General features: G+C 27.3%; 1 protein-coding gene across 1 annotated transcript; it reads left to right on the top strand.

The window, feature by feature from the left end:
• The first annotated feature begins 3149 nt into the window (after positions 1-3149).
• LOC106412567 (AAA-ATPase At3g28600-like) lies at positions 3150-4893 on the top strand. Its single transcript, XM_013853474.3, has one exon. The coding sequence runs from the start codon at positions 3343-3345 to the stop codon at positions 4768-4770; it is 1428 nt and encodes a 475-aa protein (XP_013708928.2). The 5' UTR covers positions 3150-3342; the 3' UTR covers positions 4771-4893.
• Positions 4894-12682: the final 7789 nt, after the last annotated feature.

Genomic DNA, 12682 nt, shown 5'->3' with positions numbered 1-12682 from the left:
CCGTCACACTACGGGACGTTTAAAGATTTAAGGAAAGAGATTAACCATTTCGACTCTGCAATCCTTCTTTATTTGTTGTTTCGGTGTTGTAATTTTTAACTTTTGTTCTTATTATTTTTATAAATATCAGTTGTCCCTATCAGAGTGAAATAAGGTTCATACACTGAGATGATAAAGTCCTCATTTGATGTAAGATGTACAAGTGGATTCAGTCATAGCTCCACTGGAAATTATCCGTTAATGTAAACTTCAACGTTTTTATTCTTTTCACAGAGATGAATATGCAATATTCACTTTCCACAGCCTATGTTTTATATAATTTTGGCAAATGAGGTAGATGATGCCTTAAACCCCACGAAATAGCTTTTATTCTCAAGAAATTTGGAGGCCACGCAAATTTGACAATCTTTCTATTCATTTGCTCTAACCAACCTTTATATTGCATATATCATGTATACATGGAAGCATCTTTTTCTGAAAAGAATGATCAGCTAATATGCGTATACTAGGTTAAGATCTGTGCCTTGCGCGGGATCAACATTATATATATAAATTATTTTATGTATTAAATATTTTTACATATTATGAAATAATAAATATATATTAAATAATTAAAAGTTAGTAACTATTAAAAATATAATTAAATTGATGCGAACATATAAATCAATTTTATTAATCCAAATTTTTTTATTTTATTTGATAGGATATGTTATTAAATTTAAATGATACTAACATAGATAATATATTTTAGTATATTTTTAATATTAATATCTATTAAATGATGATTTCTACTCATATAGTTTTTTTGATCATTTGTATCTTTTATAGAAAAAAATTTAAATTACTGATAACAAAATTTTCATTGTGGGGTTAATAGTTTTAGTAATTTATAATTTTTAAAAAAAATAAGTTGTCAATGATCGTTCAAAACTTTTATCAAAAAATTGTTCAAAGTAAATTTTGAAACTAAAATATTGTATTTTATATGGTTTATAGTTTAATTTAAAACGATATATATATTAATCTTAATAATTAATTAAATTAGACTTTTTACTTATATAATTTTTGTAATCATTTGTATTTTATCATAACAAAAATTTTAAACCATAGATCATAAAATTTGAATGTGAGACTTTTAACAGTTTTAGTAATTTATACCCGTTTGTAAAAATTCAAAATATAACATATACATAAAAATCTAAAATTTTATTATATTGTTATTGTGGTTGTTTAATTTATTTAATAGTTTAAAATTAAACAAATATGATAGAAGATACACTATTTTTTTATCAAATCTTTATTATTCAAAATCATTAATTGCCTTATATACTTTAGCCACATTAATTAGGCAATTCCGTAAATTTTATTTAAAGAAATAATAAAGTACATTAATGATGAATTTATTGTTAGTTTAATAAAAAACTTATTATATAATTAGATGGACCAACATATTTTTCTAATGATTCTAAGAATCATTCTAGTGATGACATGTGGCTACAAAAAGAAGTTGTAATGCTTCTCAGATAATACATAGGGATATAAAACTATGTTCATAAACTGAAACAAAAGATGGCCCCATGATATACGCAGCTTCTTCGTCGTTACCATAAAAGTTCACACGTTATAGCTACAACATCTAACATCACATAAGATTCATAATGATTGCATGCAGGCCTTTAAAGAAGCTTGGCTGAAATTCACTTTATATGTTCACATGTGATGTAATTGTATAAATTAATAATTTGGGGGAAAGTTGCATCTACATCTTCTTAATCAAAGAAACAGAAGAAACTCAGAATTTTCCATAGTGGATATACTTTTATAACTTTTGCTACCTATCCGCACTGTGGTACGTTATCATAATTTTATTAGTTAATAACTTCCGCGTAGAGTAAAATATAACTAAAAGTGAATCCGAATATTTTTTTAATGTCAACTAGACCCTGCGCGGGTATGAATTTTCAGTTTTTAATTATTTATTTTATTAAATGATGTATTTGTAATATTCGTTCATATTATATTCATTAAGTAATTATTTTTTTTTTGCATTTTAAACTATCTATTTTTTTACGAATGTGTGATATCATATAAAAAATATAAAAAAATGAGTATAGAGTTAATTAGATAATTTTAAAAACAGAAATTTTTCTTTCTTGTGCGATATCATATAAATAATGATCCACCCAGTTAACAAAAATCATGATTATTTTATGTGCAATTTTTTTATTTTGACCATTTTCTTAAAACTATATTAAATTTTACATATTTTAATTAGAATATTTTTAATATCTTTATTTTTTTATTTGAAATGCAACTCAATATTTTTTTAACAATTATAACAAAATATTTAAAAAATATTTTTAGAATTTGTTTGAAAAATATGAAAATTACATTTTAAATTAAAATTATCCTAAAATATGATAAGTTTTGATGTAAACGAAAACTCAAATTATGTCAAAAATAATGATATTCAATGATAATAACAATTTTAATTGATTATTTTTTTAAAAAATACATTTACAAAAATATTGTTTGAAAGAAAATTCATTTATCTTTCAAATATAAAATGAAAATATTATAATTAAATAATAAAAAATATAAATAAAAATCATTAATTTAGCAAATGAGAACTGAGTTATATTATGCTAAAATTTTCTTTCTAACAATTTATCAAATGACAGATGATTTATGAGCAAATAATACCATATAATTTTTAAAAACATAGTCATTCTTAAATATTTTTTGAATAAATAATTATTTTTAAATTTAATCAACTGAAAATAATATTCGTACAATTGTGTGAGTCAAATTCTAGTTTTATTGATGCATGTTATATATTAGTGCTGCATGTTTTAGGGAACATTTTAATGATGCATGTTTTTAAAAATCCCCATTATTAAAATTATGCACGTAAGGATAACTCATGAGTTTTTTTGTTGATTAAATGACATTATGTCCAAATTTATTTAAGGATATTTCATTAAAGTAACTGAAAAAAGACAAACAATAAAATAGAAAGTTTAAATTCATTTAAGCATATTTCATTAATGTAACTGAAAATACAAGTAATAAATTAGGCAGTTTTATTCGTTTTAGGATATTTATAAATGCAACTGAAAAAGACAAGCAAAAAAATAGGGAATTTAATTAATGAAGTAAGTACATTTTTAAATGGGTAGTTCTCTTTTAATAATATAGATATAATAAGCATGAATTATAACTTACATAATTAATATTTTAAATATATATGACTCATGCATTGCCTTTTTCGAATAATGTCTATAAATAAGAGCGTTACACGCTAACTACCCAACACACCAAACACAACACAAGTCTTTGTTGATGATGATGGGAGATACGATGGGCACATTTGGTTCAAGCATGGCAAGTTTGTTCTTCTTCTGGGCAACTTTTCAACAAATATTCCCTGAACACCTCAAGATCGCAATCAAAGAGTTCCTTTTGTCTACAATCCAACAACTCTCATTTGTCCAAAGATTCTCCGACCGTGTCATCAACTTCTTCTCTCCTTACGTTGTCATCAGTTTCCCAGAGTACGAAGAGTACCGTTTCAACCACGCTTTCGCAGCCATCGACACTTACCTTGGTGCTAAAGCAATCGGTAAAGCCCAAAAAATTAGAGCAAGTCAGGTCAAAGAGAGCAAGGGTCTAGTTTTGAAACGTGACGAGGCTAAAGTCAGAGACGTGTACCAAGGAGTTAACGTCTGGTGGGAGATTGTAACCGCTACTGATGGAGACAGAACACACAAACTCACTTTCCATAGACGTGGGCTGGAGATTGTGACCGGATCTTACATTAAGTATGTGATGGAAGAAGGGAAATCAATCGAGGCCAAGAACAAGAAGATGAAGCTGTTCACTAATAACCCTAGTTCCAACTGGGATACTAGCAAGAAGAGCTTGTGGAGACACATTGATTTCGAGCACCCGGCGAGTTTTCAGACACTGGCTATGGATCCTGTCAAGAAAGAAGAAATTCTAAACGATCTTGAGGCGTTTAGTAATGGGAAAGAGTATTACAAGAAGATTGGGAAAGCTTGGAAGAGGGGCTACCTATTGTACGGACCACCAGGGACTGGTAAGTCCACCATGATCGCGGCGATGGCGAATCATTTGAACTATAATATATATGATCTCGAACTCACGGCTATTCAGAACAACTCGGAGCTGAGGAAACTTCTCACCGCGACATCGAGCAGGTCGATTATTGTGATAGAAGATATTGATTGTTCTGTTGATCTAACGGGCAAGAGAAGGAAGAGAGATGGTGACTTGAGCGTCAAGAAAGATGGAGAAGATCAAAACCAGAGCAGAGTCACACTCTCTGGGCTTCTGAACTTCATAGATGGGATATGGTCGGCTTGTGGACAAGAGAGGATTATTATTTTCACGACGAATCATATCGAGAAACTAGACCCGGCTTTGATCAGGAGAGGAAGGATGGATATGCATATTGAGTTGTCTTATTGTAGCTTCGAGGCGTTCAAGGTTCTTGCAAAGAACTACTTGGACGTTGATTCTCATCTTCTGTTTGGTGAAATCGAGTCTTTGCTGAAGGAAACAAAGATCGCTCCGGCTGATGTCGCAGAGAAACTGATGGCCAAGAATCATAAAGTAGAAGTCGATGGATCCTTGAAAGACTTGGTTGAGAGTTTGGAGAGGAGGAAGAAGCACCAGAGAGGTCACGGTGATGATCACAAGAAGAAGTTTGGTGGCAAGAAACTCAAAATATTTCGCGAGTTGTTTTAGGATAATGTCTGATTACATCTTTTTTCTTTTGAATCCTTTTTTTTTCTTCTCTTTGAACCTGTGTGAATGTGATATATGAGTGTAAGAATTTCTGTTTGATCATAATAATAACTTAGATTTGTTTTCTTTTTGGAAGATAAGAGTTAAATTTATTTAGCAAATGTATTATTATAGTAAGTGTTTTCATGCACCATGTGCATCAATAAAAATTTTAAATTGAAATTATATTTAAAAATAAAATTTTATTAATAATGTAAATTTTATTATTTTCTTATCAATATTTTAATGTAAATTTGATTTAGTTAAACATGAAACAGAATTAAAAATAATTTATTATTTTTAAAATATATTTAAGAATGCATATATATATATAATATTAGATAGATATTTTTATATATTTCTTTTGGTTAAATATATTAAATCAACTTGCATAAAATTAATAAAAAATTGATATAAAATTGTATAATTATCAAAAATTAAAATTAAACAGTATTTCTAAAATTTATAATGTTTTAAGCAAAATTGTAGAAAATATAAAAAAATATAATTGAATAATATTTCAAAAATTATAATTTCATATTTGAATTTTTTTATTTTAGTAATGATGTATGAGTTATTATTGTTGACAAAAAGGTATGAGTTATTGTCATATTCTAAAAAATTTACCAAAAATATAAATCAATATTAAATGTAATGTATGAGTTATTATCATATTATAAAAGATTTACTAAAAATATAAATCAATAATTAATGTAATTTATAATGTCATATTTAGCAATAAACATTGTCATCAATTTTAGTAGTCAAGTCACATTTCTTTTATGAAAATAATTGTAGAGAGAACATGTGTCAAATCACTTCTCAAATAATGTCTAGTGGATATTATTATTGTAATTTTGAAGAAATTTGGTGATGTTCAGTTAAAATTAGCTATAACAAAAAAGATTAAAATTTGTGACTGACCTAATGAATAGACATCTTTATATCAATTAATATAAAATTTATGTCTTCATATTAAAAATAAAATTGTATTTTTTTAGATGAGTCTCGTAATCTCAGGTCCGGGCTCTGATTGTGGTTAGGTTTTCCTTGAAATGTATGTTGCTGGTTCTTTGTGCTTGCGAGATATATATTCATATCAGTCAAGTAAATTTTGTATAATTTGGTAAGTATAATGGATGTGTTTGCGGTATTATAAATGAAAAATTAGACTTGCTATCGGAAACTTATGGACCAAATAAGTGTGATGAGCGATTTTGAAGTTTGTCTTATACTGGGTGTGGCAATCGCCGCCAGCTATATCGCAGCTGCACAAAGAGTGCGACAAAAAAAATACTTGTCTTAAACCTATCTACCGTGGAAGCACTATAGTCTACTGATTAAAGTTTAAAAATTTCTATATCTAGGTTTAGGGATCTAATCTCTGACTATACAATTTCTTACTGATTACGTGAAATCCAGATTTCAAGTCCCGAAGAAAACGATTTATTAAACAATTATACATACTACGGAAGAAATGCTTACAAAGGATCTTCAAAATGGTGCAAGTAAATCTGGCCAGACGTGGATTTTCATAGGCGGCTCAGGTGATACAGTTATGCGTAGGTCCTCATGAAGCAGGTAATATCATCGGTTGTCGAATCGTCTATGTAATCTTTCTTATATTATAATTGTAATATCATAATAAATCAGCGTTAAAAAAAAACGTATCTATCTAGTTTCTCTTTTATTTTCTCTACTTTTAATCGTTGTCAATTTTTTTTGTCATGTTATTAGAAAACTGAAGTTGGAAAAGAAAGACAAATGATTCATTCATTAACCAATCTCAGTGACATGTCTTTGAAATTATATTTATCATATTCTTAAACTTCATTGATATATATTTTTGATATTAAAAGGATATTCTCTTAATCAAATAATAATAAGCATTATTATATGAAAGCTACAGACACTAAAATATAAGAAAGGAACATTAGAATTATCAGATCTTCTTTTTGTTCTTGAATATTATTGGATTTAACCCTTATGTAGAAAATGTAATTTTACATAACTATTTTAAAATATAATCTTAAATATTATGGGAGCATTTCTGCATTAACATAGGAGGAAAAGGATTGACAGGAAGTAGTTCTAAACAGTCGGGTACAGCTCCCAAAAAAAGTTGACAACAATAAGGAGTTATCGTACCAATTTTACCAGTCAATATAGACTGAGTGATCCCTTCAAAACATCCCGGAATATTTTTCAATGTTGATAGGCATTGGGTCACGTTAGGCCAAAACGAAGGTAATTGAGCATTCACAGAATTTGTAAAGCATACAACCGATAGGAGAAAAAATACACTCTTCATAGACATGATGTGGGGAAGGGAATTATGCAACAAGAGAAGAATTGGTTTTCTTAAGATAGTTTTTTATGAAAGTAAATGATTGGCTGTATCGTCCAATTTATATGAAAAATGGAGTATGAAACAATTAATAAAAACAATGATAATAGGAAAGAGAATATATACTACTAACACATATAATATTGATAGTTTGATTCAATAATAATAGGAAAGAAAATATACTAATTGACCACATGCGAGATTGATATAATAATAGAAACAATCTATACTATTCAGTATTGACCATGCTCAAATGTGTTAAAAAATCTTTATCATAATACTCGTATAAGTTTTTTTTTCCGCACGCTTTATGTTTAGAATCTCTTCACCGTTTTTCTTATAAACTAGATAGTAATCCGCGTTGTGCGCAGAATAAAATAATTGATTAAATTATTTACTTTGCTTGTAATAAGAGATTTGTTGATATTTTTTTCTAGAATCAGATATCTATTCGAATTTAGTTAATCTATTCAGATATCAGTTTTTTATAGTTAGAAATTTAAATATGATTTAAATATTTACAAATTTTGGTTTGAATATGGTTTGGATTTGGTTTGAATCATTGCAGGTTCAGTTCAGGTTTGGGTTCATGTACTTATTTTAATTGTGTAAATTTTAACAAGATACCATGTCAGAAAACCTGGCTCTGATGCTATGTCAGAAAACAAGAGTATCGTAAAAGGTTTTCTGTATCAATCTTTAGGTCCAAGACATTCTCTTTATACAAGGTTTTCATTCCTAAACTAGATTTATAAGATATATGCAAATTAGTGAGAATATATTCTAAGAGATATATATAGATATGTCCATATCCGAATAGCTGAAATTCACTTTATATGTTCACATGTGATGTAATTTCATAAATTAAAAATCATCGACAAACAAGTTCAAAATCGTATCTCAAGCATCATATGTCGCCACAACTCAGCTTACCAGGGATCTATGCTATGGGAACTTGGTTCTCCTTTACATGATCTTATTTTCTAATGTAAAGCAAAGTTTTAGTTTCTTTTGAACTTAAAACAAGCAACCTTGATTGTAAACAGTATTTTTTGTTTGAATTAATTTAACATTTTTTCAAAAAACAAAATGTATAAATTAATAATTTGAGGAAAAGTTGCATAGAGATCTCCTTAATCAAAGAAACAGAAGAAACTCAGAATTTTCCACAGTGGATAAGCTTTATAACTTTTGCTACCTATCCGCACTGTGGTACGTTACCATGATTTTATTAGTTAATAACTACCGCGTAGAGTATTGCCTTAAAATAGAACTTAAAGTGAATCCAAATATTTTTTAATGTCAATATCATATAATAAGCATGAATTATAACTTACATAATTAATATTTTAAATATGTATATGACTCATGCATTGCTTTTTTCTTTTGAATCCTTTTTTTTTCTTCTCTTTGAACCTGTGTGAATGTGATATGTGAGTGTAAGAATTTCTGTTTGATCATAATAATAACTTAGATTTGTTTTCTTTTTGGAAGATAAGAGTTAAATTTATTTAGCAAATGTATTATTATAGTAAGTGTTTTCATGCACCATGTGCATCAATAAAAAATTTAAATTGAAATTATATTTAAAAATAAAATTTTATTAATAATGTAAATTTTATTATTTTCTTATCAATATTTTAATGTAAATTTGATTTAATTAAACATGAAATAGATTTAAAAATAATTTATTATTTTTAAATTATATTTAAGAATGCATATATATATATATATATAATCTTAGATAGATTTTTTTATCTATTTCTTTTGGTTAAATATATTAAATCAACTTGCATAAAATTAATAAAAAAATTGATATAAAATTGTATAATTATCAAAAATTAAAATTAAACAGCATTTCTAAAATTTCTAAATATATAAGGAAACTAATGATTTAATGATTAAAATTTATAATGTTTTAAGCAAAATTGTAGAAATTATAAAATATATAATTGAATAATATTTCAAAAATTATAATTTCATATTTGAATATATTTATTTTAGTAATGATGTATGAGTTATTATTGTTGACAAAAAAGTATGAGTTATTGTCATATTCTAAAAAAATTACCAAAAATATAAATCAACATTAAATCTAATGTATGAGTTATTATCATATATATTATAAAAGATTTACTAAAAATATAAATCAATAATTAATGTAATTTATAATGTCATATTTAGCAATAAGCCTTGTCATCAATTTTAATAGTCATGTCACATTTCTTTTATGAAAATAATTGTAGAAAGAATATGTGTCAAATTACTTCTCAAATAATGCTTAGTGGATATTATTATTGTAATTTTGAAGAAATTTGGTGATGTTCGGTTAAAATTAGTTGTAATAAAAAAAATTAAAATTTGTGATTGACCTAATGAATAGACATCTTTATATCAATTAATATAAAATTTATGTCTTCATATTAAAAATAAAATTGTATTTTTTTAGATGAGTCTCGTAATCTCAGGTCCGGCTCTGATTGTGGTTAGGTTTTTTATTACAACATAGATGCCTTTACTCCCACAAACTACGAAGTTTATGTTTCCTTGAAATGTATGTTGCTGGCTTTTTGTGCTTGCGAGATATATATTCATATCAGTCAAGTAAATTTTGTATAATTTGGTAAGTATAATGGATGTGTTTGCGGTATTATAGATGAAAAATTAGACTTGCTATCGGAAACTTATGGACCAAATAGGTGTGATGAGCGATTTTGAAGTTTGTCTTCTACTGGGTGTGGCAATCTCCGCCAGCTATATCGCAACTACACAAAGAGTGTGACAAAAATACTTGTGTTAGATCCATCTATCGTGGAAACACCGTAGCCTACTGGTTAAAGTTTAAAAGTTTCTACATCTAGGTCTGGGGATCTAATCCCTGACTATACATTTTTTTCACTGATTACATGAAATCCAGGTTTCAAGTTCCGGAGAGAGCGATTTATTAAATAATTATGCAGACTACGGAAGAAATGCTTACAAATGATCTTCAACATGGTGCAACTAAATCTGGTCAGACGTGGATTTTCATAGGTGGCTCAGGTGATGCAGTTATGCGTAAGTACTCATGAAGCAGGTAATATCATCGGTTGTCGAATCGTCTATGTAATCTTTCTTATATTATAATTGTAATATCATAATAAATCAGCGTTAGAAAAAAACGTATCTATCTAGTTTCTCTTTTATTTTCTCTACTTTTAATCATTGTCAATTTTTTTTGTCATGTTATTAGAAAACTGAAGTTGGAAAAGAAAGACAAATGATTCATTCATTAACCAACTTTGGAAAAGAAAGACAAATGATTCATTCATTAACCAACCTCAGTGACATGTCTTTGGAATTATATTTATCATATTCTTAAACTTCATTGATATATATTTTTGATATTAAAAGGATATTCTCTTAATCAAATAATAATAAGCATTATTATATGAAAGCTACAGACACTAAAATATAAGAAAGGAACATTAGAATTATCAGATCTTCTTTTTGTTCTTGAATATTATTGGATTTAACCCTTATGTAGAAAATGTAATTTTACATAACTATTTTAAAATATAATCTTAAATATTATGGGAGCATTTCTGCATTAACATAGGAGGAAAAGGATTGACAGGAAGTAGTTCTAAACAGTCGGGTACAGCTCCCAAAAAAAGTTGACAACAATAAGGAGTTATCGTACCAATTTTACCAGTCAATATAGACTGAGTGATCCCTTCAAAACATCCCGGAATATTTTTCAATGTTGATAGGCATTGGGTCACGTTAGGCCAAAACGAAGGTAATTGAGCATTCACAGAATTTGTAAAGCATATAACCGATAGGAGAAAAAATACACTCTTCGTAGACATGATGTGGGGAAGGGAATTATGCAACAAGAGAAGAATTGGTTTTCTTAAGATAGTTTTTTATGAAAGTAAATGATTGGCTGTATCGTCCAATTTATATGAAAAATGGAGTATGAAACAATTAATAAAAACAATGATAATAGGAAAGAGAATATATACTACTAACACATATACTATTGATAGTTTGATACAATAATAATAGGAAAGAAAATATACTAATTGACCACATGCGAGATTGATATAATAATAGAAACAATCTATACTATTCAGTATTGACCATGCTCAAATGTGTTAAAAAATCTTTATCATAATACTCATATAAGTTTTTTTTTCCGCACGCTTTATGTTTAGAATCTCTTCACCGTTTTTCTTATAAACTAGATAGTAATCCGCGTTGTGCGCAGAATAAAATAATTGATTAAATTATTTACTTTGCTTGTAATAAGAGATTTGTTGATATTTTTTTCTAGAATCAGATATCTATTCGAATTTAGTTAATCTATTCAGATATCAGTTTTTTATAGTTAGAAATTTAAATATGATTTAAATATTTACAAATTTCGGTTTGAATATGGTTTGGATCATTGCAGGTTCAGTTCAGGTTTGGGTTCATGTACTTATTTTAATTGTGTAAATTTTAACAAGATACCATGTCAGAAAACCTGGCTCTGATGCTATGTCAGAAAACAAGAGTATCGTAAAAGGTTTTCTGTATCAATCTTTAGGTCCAAGACATTCTCTTTATACAAGGTTTTCATTCCTAAACTAGATTTATAAGATATATGCAAATTAGTGAGAATATATTCTAAGAGATATATATAGATATGTCCATATCCGAATAGCTGAAATTCACTTTATATGTTCACATGTGATGTAATTTCATAAATTAAAAATCATCGACAAACAAGTTCAAAATCGTATCTTAAGCATCATATGTCGCCACAACTCAGCTTACCAGGGATCTATGCTATGGGAACTTGGTTCTCCTTTACATGATCTTATTTTCTAATGTAAAGCAAAGTTTTAGTTTTTTTTGAACTTAAAACAAGCAACCTTGATTGTAAACAGTATTTTTTGTTTGAATTAATTTAACATTTTTTCAAAAAACAAAATGTATAAATTAATAATTTGAGGAAAAGTTGCATAGAGATCTCCTTAATCAAAGAAACAGAAGAAACTCAGAATTTTCCACAGTGGATAAGCTTTATAACTTTTGCTACCTATCCGCACTGTGGTACGTTACCATGATTTTATTAGTTAATAACTACCGCGTAGAGTATTGCCTTAAAATAGAACTTAAAGTGAATCCAAATATTTTTTAATGTCAATATCATATAATAAGCATGAATTATAACTTACATAATTAATATTTTAAATATGTATATGACTCATGCATTGCTTTTTTCTTTTGAATCCTTTTTTTTTCTTCTCTTTGAACCTGTGTGAATGTGATATATGAGTGTAAGAATTTCTGTTTGATCATAATAATAACTTAGATTTGTTTTCTTTTTGGAAGATAAGAGTTAAATTTATTTAGCAAATGTATTATTATAGTAAGTGTTTTCATGCACCATGTGCATCAATAAAAATTTTAAATTGAAATTATATTTAAATGTGTGAATGTGATACATGAGTATAAGAATTTCTGTTTGATCATAATAATAATAACTTAGATATA

The sequence above is a fragment of the Brassica napus genome, chromosome C9 (assembly GCF_020379485.1).
Source record: "Brassica napus cultivar Da-Ae chromosome C9, Da-Ae, whole genome shotgun sequence".
NCBI lineage: Eukaryota > Viridiplantae > Streptophyta > Magnoliopsida > Brassicales > Brassicaceae > Brassica > Brassica napus.
This window is presented reverse-complemented; position numbering and strand designations above follow the sequence as displayed.

What these genes read in the sequence shown, in the direction of transcription:
- LOC106412567 (XM_013853474.3), top strand. Translation starts at nt 3,343, where the DNA reads ATGATGATGGGAGATACGATGGGCACATTTGGTTCAAGCATGGCAAGT.